This window comes from Coregonus lavaretus (genome assembly GCF_964263955.1).
Source record: "Coregonus lavaretus genome assembly, chromosome: 10".
Taxonomy (NCBI): Eukaryota; Metazoa; Chordata; class Actinopteri; order Salmoniformes; family Salmonidae; genus Coregonus; species Coregonus lavaretus.
Window position 1 is genome coordinate 50450168 of NC_139997.1, and position 21904 is coordinate 50472071.

The 21904-nt window shown below is 42.3% G+C and overlaps 1 protein-coding gene across 6 annotated transcripts in view; it reads right to left on the reverse strand.

Moving 5' to 3' along the window:
- The window catches only part of LOC311136519 (phosphatidylinositol-binding clathrin assembly protein-like), a 54750-nt gene extending 33368 nt beyond the window's left edge, over positions 1-21382 (reverse strand). For 4 of the 6 annotated variants that reach the window (XM_084170680.1, XM_084170679.1, XM_084170678.1 and 1 more), the window contains exons 1-9: positions 21225-21382; positions 20868-21007; positions 7057-7199; positions 6363-6438; positions 4242-4344; positions 3866-3959; positions 3529-3640; positions 2490-2596; positions 2343-2384 (exon numbers count right to left, since the gene is read on the reverse strand). In XM_084170680.1, the coding sequence (XP_084026806.1) occupies positions 2343-2384; positions 2490-2596; positions 3529-3640; positions 3866-3959; positions 4242-4344; positions 6363-6438; positions 7057-7199; positions 20868-20997 (807 nt within the window). In that variant the 5' untranslated portion in view covers positions 20998-21007; positions 21225-21382. Of the gene's footprint in view, positions 1-2342; positions 2385-2489; positions 2597-3528; positions 3641-3865; positions 3960-4241; positions 4345-6362; positions 6439-7056; positions 7200-20867 lie in introns of all 6 variants that reach the window. The other 2 variants (XM_084170677.1, XM_084170681.1) reach the window with 2 other exon arrangements.
- Between the last annotated feature and the right edge of the window lie 522 nt (positions 21383-21904).

Consider the following 21904-nt stretch of genomic DNA (forward strand, 5'->3'; position numbering starts at 1 on the left):
GTCTTAAATGGGGACTCCCGTTCTATTCATTCTATATCAATGCATTTAATCCGAGAGGCAAAATCCAGATAGATCATTTTTGAAAAACTGGGCCCAGAACTGGGCCCGAGACAGCGTTTTCCACCGCCATCAACAAAACACCAAATGATAGAATTTCTTGTGGAAGAATGGCGTCGCATCCCTCCAATAGTTCCAGACACTTGTAGAATATATGCCAAGGTGCATTGAAGCTGTTCTGCCAACCCGTGGTGGGCCCAACGCCCTATTAAGACACTATGTTGGCGTTTCCTTTATTTTGGCAGTTACCTATAGCTAACCCCATAGAAAATGTGGCCCTTCTTGAAAGGTGACATGTAATGGTATAATAGAATACCTTGGGTGTATTATTTACCTCCCACTCATTTCATCTCGGCTCTAGCCTACTCGGTATAGCCCTTGACAAAGGCAGATGTTAACACCTTTATGTGCTGTATGCCGTGCAAGGTCAGGGGAGAGTGAGGCCCTGTTCGAATGCAAATAAAGTGCACCCTTCCTTTCTCCCTGCCTTGATCACACGTCTTAGAAGTGATTGGATAGATGAGAGAAAGGTTATCAGCCCATTGCTATTGCTTTCACCAATCCAACCAAATCAGATATGTGATTATTTGAAGGGAGGAAGGAAAGAAGCATTTTGAAAGTATTCGGACAGGGACTGAGTCTGGCATTTCCTCTATGGCGGGGCTACATGCAGTGTGGGCCCAGCAAGCAATGCGTTATAGCTATAGCTGTGCATAGGTACAGAGCTGTGGAGCATTTTGGAAGGTCTGAAACTGCAGCAGGTAGCAGGGTGGTGAGAGAGGCCGGCAGCCAGCACACTGGGGGGGTGGAGGCTACGGTGGGGTTGGGTAGAGGCTACGAACCCAGTTTAGGTGGTAGGGTTGGGTAGAGGCTACGAACCCAGTTTAGGTGGTAGGGTTGGGTAGAGGCTACAAACCCAGTTTAGGGGGTAGGGTTGGGTAGAGGCTACGAACCCAGTTTAGGGGGTAGGGTTGGGTAGAGGCTACAAACCCAGTTTAGGGGGTAGGGTTGGGTAGAGGCTACGAACCCAGTTTAGGGGGTAGGGTTGGGTAGAGGCTACGAACCCAGTTTAGGGGGTAGGGTTGGGTAGAGGCTACAAACCCAGTTTAGGTGGTAGGGTTGGGTAGAGGCTACAAACCCAGTTTAGGGGGTAGGGTTGGGTAGAGGATACGGACCCAGTTTAGGGGGTAGGGTTGGGTAGAGGCTACGAACCCAGTTTAGGGGGTAGGGTTGGGTAGAGGCTACAAACCCAGTTTAGGGGGTAGGGTTGGGTAGAGGCTACGAACCCAGTTTAGGGGGTAGGGTTGGGTAGAGGCTACGAACCCAGTTTAGGGGGTAGGGTTGGGTAGAGGCTACAAACCCAGTTTAGGGGGTAGGGTTGGGTAGAGGCTACGAACCCAGTTTAGGGGGTAGGGTTGGGTAGAGGCTACGAACCCAGTTTAGGGGGTAGGGTTGGGTAGAGGCTACGAACCCAGTTTAGGGGGTAGGGTTGGGTAGTGGCTACGAACCCAGTTTAGGGGGTAGGGTTGGGTAGAGGCTACGAACCCAGTTTAGGGGGTAGGGTTGGGAATAGGATACGAACCCGGTTTAGGGGGTAGGGTTGGGAATAGGATACGAACCCGGTTTAGGGGGTAGGGTTGGGAATAGGATACAAACCCCGTTTAGGGGGTAGGGTTGGGAATAGGATACAAACCCGGTTTAGGGGGTAGGGTTGGGAATAGGATACAAACCCCGTTTAGGGGGTAGGGTTGGGAATAGGATACGAACCCGGTTTAGGGGGTAGGGTTGGGAATAGGATACGAACCCAGTTTAGGGGGTAGGGTTGGGAATAGGATACGAACCCAGTTTAGGGGGTAGGGTTGGGAATAGGATACAAAGGACAGAGTCAATCATGGACACTAGGCTATAAGTTCTCTCTAAGGGGTGGGTTTTGAATTAGATAACTGTGTCTGCATGTCATATGTGTGGGGGGAGTGCTTTCCAGAGCCTGTGTGCCAAGCAGCTGAAGGCCCTGGCACCTATGGGGGAGAGGCGGAATGTGGGGGTGACAACGAAACCAGCAGAGCGGAGGTTAGGGGGCATAGGCTGGGAGAAGGTCAGAGAGTTAGGTGGGTGCCAGGTTGTGGAGGGCTTTGTAGGTGAGGAGGAGTATCTTAAAGTCAATACGGGATTGCACAGGGAGCCATTGTAGATTGTGGAGTATTGGTGTGATGTGTTCAGTTGATCTGGTGCGGGTGAGGATGCTGGCAGCAGAGTTTGCTTTTACCTTGCTTTTAGCATCTTACCTGGGAGAGGTCTGGGATGTCCCCTCGATCAATCCCTACTTGCTGAAAGGAAGAAGAGAGGAGGGTCAAGATGACATGGAGGTAAAAGTGAATGTAGGAGTAAAAAATTATCTTATCACACAGAAGTTTGCAAAGGAGGGATCTTACCTCTGCTACTTTGAGGAATTCAGAGATTCTCGTCATTCGAGTGAGGAATTTCTTGTAGACGTCAAGGCCCTCCTTGCATTGAGTTTTCTTCATGTCAAAGTACTTCTCTGTGAAATGAATAGACAGGAAAATTATAATGGAGCACTGGAACTGAAGCAAAATAGCAGTGATAAAAACTCTGGTATGAACAGACATTTTATAAAATCAGGATAAACTGTATCAAACAATTAAAACAGCCTTTACAAATGAATGGGAGAGAGGTTTAATTTTCTATAGTACAATTCCAGAAGTAACGGTTTTCTCAAATCAGAAACTTGGCAGTTAAAATGTGGATGTCTGCAGGATGTATACAAACTCTCCAGAGGGGCTTGTAAACCTCTCACTGATGTTTGCTCATCTCCAATTTGATCCCCCCCACATTAGACATTATTTCCATTCCCAACAGACAAAAATCACACATGCACAGATATACAAAGTAGTTGAATTCAGACTGTGTGAAAGACAGCCAGCACAGAGTAGTTGAATTCAGACTGTGTGAAAGACAGCCAGCACAGAGTAGTTGAATTCAGACTGTGTGAAAGACCAGTCTCTCCACCAGCATTGGGCTCAATTACATTTTAACACAGTCCCTTCAGGAAACATATTTAATATGAATGAGAAGAATTGGAAACTAGATTTTTTTATGTGTTTCAGAAATCAAATAGAATGGCTCAGTTCAAAAAGGGAATTCACCCAACCCCTAACCTATAAACACAGACCTTATGTCACCCAGCACAACTAGAACACTAGAGCAAAACAGAGTAGTAGCACTGCCCTTGGTCGGCCCCCGTTAAGTCAGCCTGGTAGCGTGGAGCAGCCTGATAGTGAGTGGTGGTAAACATTTGAGGCCAGGGATACAGTATGAACTCCGTAAGACAGGGTGCATCATCAAAGGTGTCTTTGCATTATCAAAGTGCTCAATGGTAACGATGATACGGCAATAAGGACTTGCTTTTGGCAGGAGAGAGCCTTTTGAGAGCCGGAAGGCAGAAGCACTTACCCAGCAGGTTGATAATGCCTTCATTGTAGGCCGCAAACAGTCGAATGGAATCTTTGAACAGAAGCATGAAGGCCGCGTTGATCACTCCGTTGGTGAGCTCGTTGGCGTTGACCTGGAGATGGAGGGGGAATCCAAAGCACATTCATTTAATTGACAGTCAACCCATCGAGCACTCATTGGTCCGACTCACAGAGCTCCCAATCCACAGGACAGAGCTAAAAGATCGACTACTCAATCATCGACTATGTTTTTTGCAATACTTTGACATATGAGAGCTGAAGAGTTTTAGGCCATAGCAATACAACAATGTACAAAATGTCAAGCATTGAAAACTCACGTTGAAATCAAGTAGAGCATCCATCTGGTTTTGGACAATGGGTATGGTCTTCAGTAACTTCTCTGTGTTCATGGTTCTCATAACGCCATCCGCCCTTGTGTAAAGATAATTTTCCAATCATTAAGGGCCCAATACTAATGGCTTTGGACTGTCATGAATGTGTGTACTAAACTAAAGCACGCAATTTAAAAGAATGCACTTACACAGATGCCAAATCAACCCCTAAACTATATGCACTTGTGGAAGAATAAGCAATATGCCAAAAAATATCCTAAACACTTCTCAGGACTCGACTGTATAGTATTTATACAATACGGAGGATGCTAGCTGAGCCTGATGCTATAAGGAAATGTGAATAGATAATTAAAGTCCTTACCCTCGTTTCACTTTTGTAAAGTCAAAAGCGACATGTCGATACGACACAGCCTTCTCATTCAGGTAGCGACTATACCTCCTTATGAACGTTGACATGTCATAGCCTGAAAAAGACAATAGGGGAATTACTCTTTGAGCATCAGGTGCATCTTGATCGTGATATACATCTCACGGTAGTTAACTGCCACATTACCATATTTTCTAACAACAAGCATATACTCTTAACTTGTTATTAGGGAAAATAAGGGATGCATTTGAGCTTGAATAAGCGAAAGCACATTCTTCCATTGATTTAGGGAAGTCACGACTCCTGAGGTTTTGGTGGATTTATGTGCTATATGCCGTCGGACAAATATACAGGCAGACTTTAGGACACTTGAAGTGTGTGTTCCAGTGTTGCCATGATACCAATGTCATACTATCATGATACTTGTGAAAGCCTTACATGGCAAAAGAAAACTGACTGAATTGTATGGCCCTTTATTGAGGAAAACCTGTTTTATGTGAAATAGTGTGTGCAAAAGCTTGAAAAATAAACAAATGGGACTCATAAGGCTGTCACATTTATTTTCCAAGCTATTGAACATTCAGTCCGTTTCCTGATTTCTGATTTTTTTCACAACTGCAATACTGAGTATTGTGACAACACTACTTACAACAAGATATGGAAATGACCATGAACTAGCATAAATACTGTATGTATCGTAAATATAGTCTGTCCCATATTTCTCCTAAAGCAAAGGCCCAACAAGCTGTCGCCAACAGCTCACCATCTAGTGGATTTCTGTCATGAGCGCTATACTCCAACCTAAATCCAGTCATCAAATCAAATCAAATCTTATTGGCCACATGCGCCGAATACAACAGGTGCAGACATTACAGTGAAATGCTTACTTACAGCCCTTAACCAACAGTGCATTTAATTTTTTATAAAAAAGTAAAATAAAACAACAAAAAAGTGTTGAGAAAAAAAGAGCAGAAGTAAAATAAAATAACAGTAGGGAGGCTATATATACACAGGGGGGTACCGGTGCAGAGTCAATGTGCGGGGGCACCGGTACCATCATCCTTAAACAAACTGACAGCTCCCTATAACCCTAATTTATAATTAACACAACTTGACAAAAATCATATGGGTTATGATTAGGGGCGCATTGTCTCTACCATTACACTCCCACTGGTCTGGGCTTCCAAGCATCTTGTTAACATGGGAAACAACCTTCAGTAAATACATTCTGCTGGGCTTGATGTGAGCTGAGTCGGCCATGTTGCCATTTCATTGGGAATAGAGCGAGGGGGAAAAGGGCAGAACTGTCTAAAAGAACAGTTCTCCGCATCTCTCATAGTTTTGCAGGTCTCATTATATCTGAATGCCTTAAAAAAGGTGCTACACATAGGATGTTTATAGATTTTTTGCATTGTAATTTCAGAAACTGTCCATAATATATCTGGCTCTAATAGTGTAATGATATTGTTTCACACTATTACTTACCTGCCAGTGTTGTGATTGGCTGTGATCGATTTCTCCCGCCGGAGCGGCATCTGTTGTCAAACTGGGAAAGCTGTTCTGACTTTGTGGCTGTGTTATCTAGTGGGAATCGCTCAGTCATTCTACACTGTTCGCTCAAGTTCAATTTATGTGAGAAAACAAGCACTGAATAGTTTAGGGAATCATTGTACCATCTAAAATCGCTGTGAAATATCTTTCCATTAACAACAAGTATCATTTTACAGCTGTTTGAAGCTGGTGGACTAAAACGAAAAGTTACTTTCGGTTTTGGTCCACCAGACTCAAACAGCTGTAAAAAACTATATTTTCACTAGATAACACAGCCAAAGTCAGAACAGCTTTCCCAGTTTGACAACAGATGCAGCTCCAGTGGGAGAAATCAATAGGCAAATATCACAACACTGGCGGGTAAGTAATACTGTGAAACACTAGCATTCCACTATTAGCGGCAGATATATTATGGACATTTTCAGAAATTACAATGCAAAAATTCAAATGTGTAGCATCTTTAAGATACTGCCGCATTTCACCTCATACAGTTAAGACGATACTGAACCCGTGATAAAATACAGAGTGCTACAGCAAAGTTTGTGCAGAGCTGACGTTACTCACCTTGTAGGCCACTTTTGTCCAAAAAGTTACTGAGGTTGAAAAGCGTATTCCTTGAAGCCATGTACTGAATAAATCTCTGCAACACAGAAACATGTGTGCAAACCTTCATAGATAGTCAATCTTTTGCATTCACCAACAGCAATACAAGACATAACCGCTTTTGAAAATGCATAGCAATGTTACATAAGAGAGCCTTCTCAAAAGAAGAAGTGTGATAAAATTACACAATTCTGTAAACTGGATATTGCTGACACTTTTCAAACCACTAGTTTTAAAAGGATTTCAAAATACCTTAACACCACACTATTAGTGTCACTTCTGACACTGATTTTAGTTATTTTTTTATACGTAAAATCTTTCATGACATCATAATTAAGAGAGATAGGTATCACCAGGAGTAGAGCATGTTACAATGGTACAATTACAGTAAGTATGGCAAGATAGACTCTGAATTCCAATCAACCCCTGTGTCTTGCATGACATGCCTCTCTGATCACCAAGGCGTCAGATCCATTCTACATATGGCTCTGCTGGAAGTGTTGAGTTGCAGAGCTCCGGGTTGAAAAAAATCCCCAGGTACAGGATCAGATTCCTCTCCCCCAGTCCTAACCTTAACCATTAGTGTTAATGGCCCTATATCAGAGTAGGGGCAGCTTCAGCCTACACAGTGGAGTTGCAGAAAGGTTTCGCTCACCTCGTTACCGTAGACCATGGTGTGGTGTGTGGTGGTGAGACACTTGAAGACCACCACCCAACTGGTGCTGGCCGTACGCTCAAACAACGTGTCTGCCAGCTGAGGGATGTTCACGTTCATCTCATTGGTGCAGTGGATCAAGTCTAGGGGAGAGAGTGGGGGAAAAAGTGGTCACTGTAGGGTCCTATTGGCATATTATTGTGTGTGTGTGTGTGTGTGTGTGTTTGATTGCTTGCGAGTGAGTGAATAAGCATGGGCAAATGCTATTTTGAACAACCAGTTCCACAGAATCAAGGCGTTGTGGTGAGCTAATGACAAACTTCCTGGGACAGGCACTCGTCACTTTGACCCACCAGGTTTGACTGAGGGCACTAAGTCCTTGTGGTGCTGTTGTTTGGCACAGCCCAGGATAGGTTGCACCCAGTGTTTATGTTCAGGCTGTTGTCACAAACGTCTGAGGATAGCACATGCATCCTGGGCATTATTTTGCCTTTGGTAGGGCTCCCATGCCATCTGGCCTGTAGTGAAAGCTGATGCCTTCTGGCACCTTTCCATCAGTGCCATGAGACTGTGCTCTCATGCCAGATCTCATCAGGTCATTCATGCACCCTCAAATACAGGCCTTACACACAAACACACACAGATTTCTCGCTCTCACTCACACAAACTGAAGATGGTGCGTCACTGAAAACGCAAGAGGAGATCTGCTGCTAGCACTGATAAGATTTCACCAATTATGTTAGTCATTTTAGCAGACACTCTTATCCAGAGCGACTTACAGTTAGTGAGTGCATACATTTTTCATACTGGCCCCCCATGGGAATCAAACCCACAACCCTGGCGTTGCAAGCGCCATGCTCTACCAACTGAGCAACCGTACTATGACAACAGTAGCTACACAAAAATATAAACGCAACATGTAATGTGTTGGTCCCATGAGCTGAAATAAAAAAGAGTCCAGAAATATTCCATACGAACAAAAAGCTTATTTTTCTCACATTTTGTGCACACATTTGTTTACATCCCTGTTAGTGAGCATTTCTCCTTTGCCAAGATAATCCATCCACCTGACAGGTGTGGCATATCAATAAGCTGATTAAACAGCATGATCATTACACAGATGCACCTTGTGCTGGGGACAAAATGCCACTAAAATGTGCAGTTGTCACAACACAATGCCACAGATGTCTCAAGTTGATGGAGCGTGCAATTGGCATACTGACTGCAGGAATGTCCACCAGAGCTGTTGCCAGAGAATGTAATGTTAATTTCTCTACCATAAGCCTCCTCCAACGTCGTTTTAGAGAATTTGGCAGTACATCCAACTGGCCACACAACCGCAGACCACGTGTAACCATGCCAGCCCAGGACCTCCACATCCGGCCTCTTCACCTGCGGGATCGTCTTAGACCAGCCACCCGGACAGCTGATGAAACTGTGGGTTTGCACAACCGAAGAATTTCTGCACAGAAACTGTCCCAGGGAAGCTCATCTGCGTGCTCGTCATCCTCACCAGGGTCTTGACCAGAATGCAGTTCAGCGCCGTAACCGACTTCAGTGGGCAAATGCTCACCTTCGATGGCCACTGGCACGCTGGAGAAGTGTGCTCTTCACGGATGAATCCCGGTTTCAACTCTACCGGGCAGATGGCAGATAATCTGATGACACCATTTGTAACACAAGCACTTGAGTAGAGTTCAGCTTAGACGGCTGTCAGCCAGGACACAGAATAAAAGCCAACCGTCACACGCACTCTCTCTAGGTGCATTGTAAGTGCAAAAGGCTGATTATACAAGCACCAACCTATCTTACCTGTAAAATCCATTGAGACCCTGTACACTGATTTTGAAGCAACCCATGTGACTTTAGGGGGCCGTTCCCGCAATACAATATTCAAAACAATCACTTGCCAAACGGTTGCTTGGCAAATGATGTCTATAAATATTTTAGTGTAATTATTTGTCATACAAACCAAATCATTTTCAACAGATCAAACTAAATATCCATTAACTAAATCACAGAAAAAGACAGTAATAACTAGTCTGCATTTCACTGTAACCTAAAGTGCTGCTAGGTTTGTTGACTTATATATTTTTCCTTATAGTTATATCTAAGATTACACATTTCTGAAAATGGAACAATGCTACCTGCTCTCTGCTTGTGAAATGGGGGGGGGGGGGGGGGGGGGTATTTGAATTATACTCGTCATCCTCCTTTCATATCGGTTTCAAAGCAAAAAAGCTATTGACTCAGCAGCAGCATGCTTTTCACTTCCTGGATTTTATGAGAGGAAACTGAATTGAAATGAATCCCAGCTCCGCAAGCACCTTATACAGGCATATAGCAGTCATATAGGCTGCTACAGAAGCCTAAAGAAAAGAGGTATGCGCTCAACACCTAGAGGTGCAGTCTAAAATAAAAAAAGGGAAACTGAATGTGGTTGAATGCATGTCGCATCTCTCTCCAAATCTTCAGTAAACCTGCTATGTCTGACTGGCACATCCCTAAGGGTAGTAGAGAAGAAACTGACCATCTATTCACAGGAAGTATTAAAAGCCTTAAAAATCTATTTAAGTGCAGAATTAATAAGATGTTAGTCAACCTGAGCATTGCACCTTGTGGTAGACAAAATACAGATGGTAATAAGAGTCTTGCATAGCTGCATACCATAAACTTGCGTTTGCTCTGCTAACATCTGGAGACACTACCGTCAGAAAGCAGCAGAGGAAGCAGACAAAAACTATAACCTACTAAAATGGCTCGGATTACACTTGGAACGACAGCCGATGCCTAAAAAAAACTACTAGTGAACATAGACTTTCATTGTTTATCAACATTCTAATTAATGTAGCGTTTCTGAAACCCTTTGATTCTGACTCCCAACGTCTACCAAGGTATGGTTCTGGTAAAAATGTTTTTTTTTTAAGTGTTTAAATTACCCAAAATCTTTCTGATTTATAAAACAGGTTGAATTGGGCAAAATGCCTGACACATTGGTTCAAAATGAGAGCCAGGCGGAGCAAAGACCAGCACCTTAACTTGCAGTTTCACGCCACAAAGCAAACCAAGACTAATTTACATGTTCTCTCATCTGACCCATGTAGTCGGTCTGATTGTGAAACTTCCAAGAAATTTCACGCTTGAATTCAGAGCTTTTCGACGTGTACAGTAAGCACTGCAATCATGTACATAACGGTCACAAATCTTATGCAACAGAGATATAGGGTCTCTTGTGAGAGGAGTCGCTCTCACCAAAATAACACTGTTGGTCATTTGTCCGTTATTTTAGTTACCCAACCAAGTTTAAACAACCGGTCTGTTTGTAAAACACCACCAGCCTGAAAATCCTAGAAGGCCTACAGATTCACTCTAATGCCAAATCATCATCATCATCATCATCATCATCATCACAATGAAACAGAGTACCGATAAGACAAGTCAGTCTTTGTGACTCACTATGGACCTGGTAGAATATGGGGCAAACCAGACTAAAATACCAAGACAATGGCAGCAAGTGCCATTTTAACAGTGTGCAAATTCAGCTTCTCACATCCGCACTGATTTTGGCAAGGATGTCAGCTGAAATTGCAAAGGTCTCGAATCCAAAGCATGAAAAAAGGAAGTGAGCGCAAAGAACAAGCTGGTGGGAATCAGACAGGGCTCTATTCTGAATACTTTGTGGTTTGGGAGGGTTGTGTGGAAAGTTTAAAAATGAAAAGCATGACAAAAGGATTCCAGTAATGACAAACCACGTTATTTTGGATAGAGAGACTGCATTGCCAATGTCTGCAAAAGAAGAGCCTGCATCAGCAGCTGTAGCCACGTCAAGTCATAATCAAAACATATGCAATAAAAGTGAAAATGATTACTAAACCTTCCTATCAAATAAAAGCTAAGTCACTTTCATAAGCTACTGTATATAATTTATTTGCAATCAATTTATAAAAAATTATAATACATGTTAACATTAATACATGTGATTCATGAGTCCAGATTTAGTGTGATAACATTAAGTGCTATGAAATGCTCATGCGGTGGTTGACCTGGACTTCCCGTTGAAAGTGTTTTATCCCCACCCACCATTTTCTCAGCCATTGAGTCCACACACATTTATTCCAATTGCAAGGGTCAAGGGCTTGTACATAGGTCAACCGTACTGTAGATTAGGGTATTTAATAGCCATTACATGCTAGTGATGACATGGCCAAGGAACCTGACATGAATTTAAAGCATTATCATTAACTAAACATAGTCCAATAAAAAGTAGAAGACCCCATGAGGAACTCTGGACAAGTAAGCAATGATTGGAATGCAATGGCCGAGGCATTTCCCTCGCATTCCCTTGAGAGCTCCTTAATTAACGCACCAGATTTCAAGGCCCAAACATGCAAGGAACAGACTGATGGCTTCGGCAAACAGTTCCAATAGGCTCAGCAGAACACAAGGTGTACAGGGGGAAGATTATAATAATGAAGTCCGTTTTTTCCACTTATTGGAAATATTAGGTAGCATTAATTACCCCAAAACACTTCCTGCCTCCGGCAGAACCCAAATCTAGCCTATAAGTACATCTGTTTGACATAAAAAATACATGAAGTACTCGTTATGAGCATTGCCAATGACACTATTCATTTTGAAGAGACAGATGCCACCCATAAACATGAGCTTGCAGGCCACCATAGTGAAGCTATAGGCCTAAAAGGGTTCAACATCTAAATAAAGAGTAATTTGTGGTACAACTAATTGCTTGTCGACGACTGAATTACAAAAACTAGGCTTGAGTTTGAAGAACATGTTGCCAGAAGTGGATTTATTTTGGTTGGGAATGTAGACAAGTTAATTTAGCAAGTTTAGTTGAATCGTTTTGTGGAGGACATTTTCAAATTACACAACTGCACTTACTTGAAATTTGTCAAATCGTCACAGCACTCTATTCAAATGGTGTGTGGGGAGACAGAGTGGACAGACAATACGCTTTCATTATCAATGACAGGAAGTCGATCAAAAGGGTATTAGTCTTTTCCTACCCTCCCAAACGATCAGCTCCCTGACATTTTGGGAATATCTCTCTCCATCTCAACATCCTGCCCGGCTGTTGACACACAGGAAGTGAGTTTATTTCCGAAGCCAGCTAGTTCACCCTAAACCAGTGGTGTAGTGGAGGGTAAAGAACACAACCGATGTTTATGTACCTTTTTTAGTTTACACATCCATTGCGGAAATATGCATTGAAAATGTTGGGTGTTACTTTATTCACCGCAAACGGCGATCAGTGTTTACCCACAAATAATTGTTTTGCACTACCCTAAACATGGCATTGATGTAGCATACAGCTTTGAATCAAGGCTCTGCCTCCTCCAGTAAATCTATTTTAAGCAGAACAGCAGCAGTAACACTATAGTCAATTCAATCAATTTATTTTCAGAGGATATCTCCCCATTTTAGAATTTTCATTTCAATTAATTTTCTGAATTGTAGAGGAATATGTTCCAGGGGAGTACAATTAGGTTAGTTCACTACGTGATCTTGCAGTGGACAGATGTGCGGGATGATTACAGTGCATTGAAAAATTCTCAGCTAGAGTACTCTGTGGCTCTTTCAAGGTCTGCATTTGCCTCAGTGGCATTCGTAACCAGTTTCCTGTTTTCCTCTATATTAGGGACCAGCTCTATACAGCATCTGGGTGATATGATAAAATATATATTTTATAGAGTTGACCATGCTAAAAGTGTTCAGTTATAGCAAAACAGGTACAGTGAGTCAATCTTTAAAAATCTTGCCAAAGATCCTGAACAGAAGACAAACTACCCACTTCACTTCATTGTAGACAAGTGGCTACTGAGGTTTATCTATGATATGGGCCAATAGAGATACATTGCATGGATGGTAAAATCAAGCTCGGAATATGGAGGTTAAAGAATGAATGTTTGATGGTAGTGCCCAGTTTGCAGCTTTGGATCATGATATTGAATCTCAAAGGCTTTTCAGAGTTACAGTGGGCTCCATTTAGTGGGGCCGACGGCATCAGCACTCTTTTTGAGGGACTGTCATTCGATGCCTGCGGTCACATGCTGAGTGGGCTGCGTTCTGCAGGGTAGATGGGGGGGTTTAAGGGTGAACTTGTGGCAGAGCTTCTCATGCTGCATGTGTTAGCGTGTCCTCTGGCCTGACCCAACAGACTGCTACCTCGGTGGTTACAGGGCAGAGCGGTAGGCATTAGGCAACCCTGGTGCTGGTGTGCTGCAGGTATGCATACATTGCACACACACTGTAGACTGAACTCATGTGCTCAAAACACTTTAGCTATACTAGGGACTCACAGCTTTTCATGTACCCTTGTTTTCTTAATTGATTGAACTTCAGTCAGACTGGCACACTGCTATATTCAAGAAAGGAAAAACTAAATTTTCACCTAAATGTGGATTTAAGGACTAGAATGTATATACATTACTATAACTAATCTTCCATGAATAGCTTTTAACAGGAACATTTGTTTTTGATAGTTCCTCTGAGTGAACCAGGTAAAAAATAAAATAATGACAGGTGAGGGATGAGAAGGATCATTCACAAGTGTATCAATAGATGTCAATTATGCTTGCAGGCCCTTAGTAAGGGTGAGGCCTTCAGAGTAACATAAGGCCTTATTAAATAACTTCATGTAGGCTATACAGGCTAGTTGATAGATAGGCCTTTGTTAAGCAGGTTGTATGCCACAAGGAAGAAACAGCAGTATCATATCATTTAATTATTTTACATTGAAATAATTCAAGCTATAGGCTTAGGCAACCTAGTGGGATCTAAAACCCCACTAACACACTGTGCGGTCTACATAGGTTAAGAAAAGAAGAAAAAAAAAAGCAGCAACCAAGAGTAGGTTCACATTCAGTGCTTCAGAGGGCAATTCATACACACAATGAAGGCTCACCATCTATAAAACAAGCAAAATAAATGGTGTCTTCATGGCATGGTCTCTGGGCCTTTACTAGTCCTGTATTAGCAGACCGATATAGCAGTCTGTAGCGGCTTCCCACGGCTATGCTTCATGGCACGTTTACACTGTTATTATTACCATAGCTAAATAAAATAAAAAAGGAGTGCCCAATTCAACCAATCCCATCAGAAACAATCCTCCTTGTGCTTTAGAAGTCCACATTTTGAATCGATGTAGGCTTACTCATCATGCAATGTTAAAACTCAAATGCATAGAATTCAAACGTGCTTCCTTGCTCAGCAAGGAGAATATTATGGTCACCCGTTTGATTGCATATGGTTGTCTCCATTTCAAATACAGACCGCAAACAAGAAAGGAGCTCTGGGGCACTCCACTCCACACACTGCTGAGGTTTGAAATCTACGTGGATCATGCCCCTTACCCTCAGCAGATTCTAGGGAGCATCATGTTGCAGGATTGACTCACGAGTCAAGCTCCCAGAATAAGCTTGGATCCTATAGAACACGCTTGCTCAGTAATCAGTATTACCACATGCACAGAGAGGAGAGAAGTCCTCACAACTTCACATTGTACTAAAATGACCTTTTACATATTTGGTTAATTATCCAACGGAAACCCACTCCTACTCAGGGCCTTAAGTAGGAGGTGGTTGAGTGTTCAAGTGACATAATACCTTGTCCCATGCAGCTAACCTCTATTGTCATGCAAATAGGTCCAGGAACCGAAACAAGTGTTTTGTACAATACAATACAGATATTGTAGGCTTAAATCATTTCAAAGTAACAAGATAAGGTAAACTCATGCTTCCTAGTTTCAGTCTCGCTAACACACCCAGTATTCTGGACAACCTTTTTTATTTAAGTAGCTACAATAAAGATTTCAGAATACAACATTTCAAAGTAAATTCCTTCTGGAAATAAACAAGCTTTAACTCTCATCATCATGTTTGTCCAATTGTAAAGAACTTGGCAAAAACACAAAGGCTTCAATCAAAAGGGAACAATTCCAAATGGAATTCCAGGCATGATGACTCATTGAAGGAAGGTGACGTTATAGTCAAGTACAAAGGTCCTCATAACAGACGTTTCTTTTTTTAACTTTATTTTTCACCAAATGTAGCCATCGTGTCAGGTGATGTGGGAAGTTGGGAATCATACTTTCTTTACCTCATTATGATCACACATCCTGTTCTGGGAAACAAAACAAGTTAAGTGCCACAATGACAAAATAAATGTTCCATTTACAGTGCTTGAAAAGTCCCTAAAGCATCAAATAGACTACACTTGCGATTAACCCTTGCACTTTGGGATGGACAGAAATGGGTTCACGTAACAGCAATTAAACCATAAAATCCCTAACATGCAATAAAAGTGCAGTCTTTTCCCGCTCTATAAATAGATGCATGCAATATTGAGTTGGGTAAGTTACACTGATTACAACAAACTGGAAACTAAAGTGATAGGCTATAGCTTGTCTATATTTCTAAAATGGCAGGAGCCGTCATCTTGGAGTAGATTTTGCACCTGCTCTTAACCATAGCAGACCAGCAAACAAGAGCAGGCTCATAGCGTGGAAAAGACAACAGTTTGACCTTTGGCCATTTTTTTCCGCTCTGGTAACTAAAGAATGCGGACACTGGCCGGAAACCCAACCCAAATCAAAGGAGCTAAGAGAAGGGGGCCATATCTTGCGTACAAATCAGACAGGAGGGGAGCTAGACACGCCACTGCTAATTCGGTCTGAGGAAACGCCAACTCCAAGTGCTGCCGGCCCTCCTGAAGTACCTCCAACCTTTGTCACATTCCTGCTCCGCTCCTGCCAGCCCCAGACTACAAAAGGAGCCTTGAGAGGCCCTCCCCAGCAGCCTTCTTATGAAGTTGAAGCCAATCAAGAAGCCTTCTAGGGACAGGAGTCAGTGAGGTATGGCCTCTCTACTCACTCTTTCAGTTTTGAGTTTCAGACATGCCCTCCAAAACCCCCATCAAATACCACACATGACATTTCTTATTACGGAGCCAATGCTAAAAATAGTGCCCAACAGGAAATTGGTTTCACTGTCTAGTCACCGAAACATATGCAAATAAGCAGCATGGTGTGAACAGCTCTTGATGTGGTGATGCCTGCTGTCAATCTGCTTCAGCACTATAATATAAAATATAATATAATAATATATAATATAATATAATATAATATATAATATGCCATTTAGCAGACGCTTTTATCCAAAGCGACTTACAGTCATGCGTGCATACATTTTTGTGTATGGGTGGTCCCGGGGATCGAACCCACTACCTTGGCGTTACAAGCGCCGTGCTCTACCAGCTGAGCTACAGAGGACCACTGTAGCTGATGCTAGGGTGCTGAGAATGACCCAGAAATAAAACCCATTGAGTGGGAGTAACCCGACACGGCAAGGGCAAACACCAGGAAGAGACTAGATGAAAAACCAACCTAGACTGGGCCTGAACAAATTTTACACCCACCATAAACCAGGATACAGCCGAAAAGGGTCATGCTAATGCCAACTTAAAACCTGTTCAGTCATCAAGAAGGCTGGCTATTGTAATTGCAAATAGTCACTGTAATGGAAAATGGTTCCACTGGTGACTAAATAGGTTGGCCATAAATACTTGATACCTCCAGTTTTTCATGAACAAGACTTGGTGCACTCTTATGTAGGTGTTATTTTTGTGCGTTAACATGCAATGACACAATTTCAGTTTGTTGGAAATGAAAAGGTTTAACCACTGCTAATGTATTTTTTAATGAGACCTGCTTGTGCCTCTCTTTCACCAGCCAGTCTGTGCAACATTACAAGTGGTCGTTTTCTCATGAACTAGTTCTCCTTGAAAAATACTTAACACATAGATCTGCAACATATAACAGCAACAGCCCGCCAACCCACCAATTTTCCAGGTATCCCCCGAAAACACAGACAAGAACCTAGGCATGTCTGCGAAGCTTCAGTGGTGTGTTGAGGTCGCTATTGTTTTACCCCAGTAAAAGATGTGGCCAGGTTGAGGATCTTTAAGATTAAGATCACTATATTTGTCAATGGCGAAAGTACATAGATGTCGGAATTCAGATATGACGTGATTGTTTTAGCACAATCCACAGAATTTTGGCGCTACGGCGTGGTTCAATGCACTAATATATCGGCACAATCAACTTTACAGTTTTTCAAATTGCCAGCGTCTTGTAGCGCAAATTAGGATCATGTATACTGTGCGAATGACAATACAAAAAAAAAAAAAAAAAAAGAGTAAGAGAGCGCAAAGTACAATACGGCAAACTTAGCAAACAAGGCAATTCTGGTAAGTGCATGGAGACCGCCACTGTGCATTAGAGTCATCCCAAGTCATAAGACCCTGCTTTCGAATCCTGGTCTGGAGGTGGGTCTGACCTTGGTTTTATCTGGGTCTGTTTTGGTGAACCCTGGATTTATGGGGCGGCAGGTAGCCTAGCAGTTAGAGAGGCAAGCCAGCAACCAGAGGGTTGCAAGTTCAAATCCTGGGTCTGACAGGAAAAATCTGACAGGAAGAGAGCTGACAACTCAAGGGTTTCTGGTATCAAATCCTAGATGATGTTCTGAGGGCAAATGGGGGGTGCAACTCAATATTAGGTAGGTGTTCCTGTTTTGTACACTCAGTTTATACATTACATTTGGAAAGCATTCAGACCCCTTCCCCACATTTTGTTACAGCCTTATTCTAAAATTGATTAAAATTCTAAAAACTTGTTTTTGCTTTGTCATTATGGGGTATCGTGTGTAGATTGATGAGGGGAAAAAACAATTTAATCAATTTTAGAATAAGGTTGTAACGTAACAAAATGTGGAAAAGGTCAAGGGGTCTGAATACTTTCCGAATGCACTGTATATGTGTGTCTTTTGGATAAAGCGTAAGTCCAATTTTGGTGGACCTTGTATACAGAAGGAAGAACCGGGAAAAGCTGGGTAGGTAGCCTGTTGTATTAGGGACTTTAAATTGAGCAAAACATCACTGCTGTACTCTGAGTACACACTGATGACATGCTTCAATAGAAAATATTTATATTGAGAAAGCACTTCCATACCTTTATGTAGATCGTTCACCTACACATACAGTTGAAGTCGGAAGTTTACATACACCTTAACCAAATACATTTAAACTCAGTTTTTCACAATTCCTGACATTTAATCCTAGTAACAATTCCCTGTCTTAGGTCAGTTAGGATCACCACTTTATTTTAAGAATGTGAAATGTCTGAATTATAGTAGAGAATGATTTCTTTCAGCTTTTATTTATTTCATCACATTCCCAGTGGGTCAGAAGTTTACATACACTCAATTAGTATTTGGTAGCATTGCCTTTCAATTGTTTAACTTGAGTCAACTGTTTTGGGTAGCCTTCCACAAGCTTCCCACAATAAGTTGGGTGAATTTTGGCCCATTCCTCCTGACAGAGCTGGTGTAACGGAGTAGGTTTGTAGGCCTCCTTGCTCGCACACACTTTTTCAGTTCTGCCCACAAATGTTCTATAGGATTGAGGTCAGGGCTTTGTGATGGCCACTCCAATACCTTGACTTTGTTGTCCTTAAGCCATTTTGCTACAACTTTGGAAGTATGCTTGGGGTCATTGTCTATTTGGAAGACCCATTTGCGACCAAGCTTTAACTTCCTGACTGATGTCTTGAGATGTTGCTTCAATATATCCACATCATTTTCCTTCCTCATGATGCCATCTATTTTGTGAAGTGCACCAGTCCCTCCTGCAGCAAAGCACGCACTCAGCATGATGCTTCCACCCCCGTGCTTCGCGGTTGGGAAGGTGTTTTTCGGCTTGCAACCCTTCCACTTTTTCCTCCAAACATAACGATGGTCATTATGGCCAAACAGTTCTATTTTTGTTTCATCAGACCAGAGGACATTTCTCCAAAAAGTACGATCTTTGTCCCCATGTGCAGTTGCAAACCATAGTCAGGCTTTTTTATGGCGGTTTGAAGCAGTGGCTTCTTCCTTGCTGAGCGGCCTTTCAGGTTATGTTGATATAAGACTTGTTTTACTGTGGATATAGATACTTTTGTACAGGTTTCCTCCAGCATCTTCACAAGCTCCTTTGCTGTTGTTCTGTGATTGATTTGCACTTTTCGCACCAAAGTACGTTCATTTCTAGGAGACAGAACGCGTCTCCTTCCTGAGCGGTATGACGGCTGCGTGGTCCCATGGTGTTTATACTTGCGTACTATTGTTTGTACAGATGAACGTGGTACCTTCAGGCGTTTGGAAGTTGCTCCCAAGGATGAACCAGACTTGTGGAGGTCTACCATTTTTTTTCTGAAGTCTTTGCTGATTTCTTTTGATTTTCCCATGATGTCAAGCAAAGAGGCACTGAGTTTGAAGGTAGGCCTTGAAATACATCCACAGGTACACCTCCAATTGACTCAAGTGATGTCAATTAGCCTATCAGAAGTTTCTAAAGCCATGACATTATTTTCTGGAATTTTCCAAGCTGTTTAAAGGCACAGTCAACTTTGTGTATGTAAACTTCTGACCCACTGGAATTGTGATACAGTGAATTAAGTGAAATAATCTGTCTGTAAACAATTGTTGGAAAAATTACTTGTGTCATGCACAAAGTAGATGTCCTAACCGACTTGCCAAAACTATAGTTTGTTAACAAGAAATTTGTGGAGTGGTTGAAAAACGAGTTTTAATGACTCCAACCTAAGTGTATGTAAACTTCCGACTTAAACTGTACATTGCTCATCAAATATACCAACACATATGGTTGGATTAAGTATAGTTATACTTTAACCAATTCCTTCCAAGATTACTTACCCGATTTATTTTATTGTGTATTATGTGCACGCAAGTTGATTTCACAATGCTCATGAACATGGGTGTGGTATGAGGTGAGGTGCACTGTGGTCAGAAAGATCCCATGGTACTTATCACAAGAATAGGGCGTGTTAACCCCAGTATCCTGACTATATTCCCAACCTAGCCCTCAACCATCATGGCCACGGCTAATCATCTCCTGATCCCTAATTGGCATACATCACTCCTCACTGTGATAGCTGTGTCTTATCCATAGGCACCAAAAAGGGGGAAAACTGACTGAAGGAAGAACTGTGACTGAACTATGGTTAAATGTCAGGAAGTGCGGAGGGTATGTCTTTTACATGCCTAGTCAGACCATCTTGCCGTCAATGACACTAAAAGTTAAGTTTCTGTCGAGGTTCCCCATTGAACGACTAAAGAACTGAGTCAGCCAATGATACTGGGAGGAGAAACCCCCAGATAACGTCTAGGTCCGCTGAGCATAAGATCATGTAGAGACACTCAATGGACAGTAAATTGCCTCTAGGCATGTAACAAAGGCTACAGTCGCTATTGAAATTAGATAAATGGACCATGCACGTCTCAATAGAAGCCTGCATAAACAAATTAGAGCAGTTATGCGATTTATATTAGTAAATCATTGCATTAGATATAATTTTATTATAACCATCATTCTTGGTAGAAGTCAAACCATTTCTTGAAAAGTTTAAAACGTTACAATAAGTAGTAGCCTATAGGCTATGACGTGATTGTAATCCAGTTAATCTCATTGTTTACATGCCAAGCACGTGCCAAGGCTAATTTCCATTGTAAAATTGACAGCATGGCATCTGACTCGAATTTAGGGTAATTGTAACATTTCTAGTTAATCTCGCATCGTTTCATAGGTATGCGACCATCAAACAAGAACTACTTGATTATAGCCTACGGGTCAGTTTATGTTCGTAGGCCTCAGCCAGAGTCCAAACAATTACTAACGAATACACACACTTGATCAAACGCAACATTGTAGCAACTCTCCGACACATTGATACTTACAATCTAAATGTTTCTTTTTTGGCCCCATAATTTCATGCGTGGTCGCCTTGCACACAGTTTTAGACACCGCAGAGCCGGTAACACTGTGTTGAGCTGCGGTTATCCTGTCCGTAATGCTTTGCCCAGACATCTTCTCACTTCTGTATTAAAATATAGAACAAATGTTTCAAATCCTGTGGAATCGCTATTGTCCTCTGTAGCTTCCACAGTTCTGCCACATGACACAAAATAAAGAGGGGAAAATGAGACGGCAGGAACGTTACTCGTGTAGCTCAATCCCAGGGTGATATGCAGCCCACATCCACGATTTTTTAGGCTGAAATGTAAGTTTGGTTGTATATTATATTGGATACAAACCCAGAGTTTTTACTTCTATTCAGTTCCGAATGTCCTCTCTCTCCCCTCTCCCGAACAATTCTTCCTCTCACACTGACTGACTCCCCCTCTCTCTTTCGTTCCCACTGAAGAAGTCGGTGCTATTTTCTACTTCGCCTCCCCCTGCTGGCTCTAATGGACTGGAGGCTTGCAGGAAAATGGCGGGTCTGATTCCTCCAGGGACAGGCTATATAGCCTATCAGAAAGGAAGAGGCGAAGCAGTAGCCTCAACTCCACCCAAAATCTGTGCGCGAAGATTTGGGGCGCGTCCCTGTGCCCAGGGTTATATTTGCCATTTTGTACTAATTATCATGTGCCATCATTTTGCAATGGTGAAACTTGCACTCCTATAGAGATAAATAGTAATAGTAAAGTCACCCGTGTTAACCTTAGACCTTATTTTCAGCTTTTATTCCAAAACCCTATTATTTTTCCATTAATCTTTCCCGTAGGGATGGCTGAACCAACCAGAGGTCACTAATTTCCCGGTTTTAGGATTTCAAACTGGTGAGCTCTATAGATCTGAAATAATTGGATGGTGAAACTTGCCAGCCAACCAGAAAAGCAAGGCGAAGCTATTCAGGCATTCTTGAAAGTCAGGGCAATCCTTGTCCTGCAAAGAAACATTATTTTCATAGTTTACACTTTTTATTTTGCAAGCA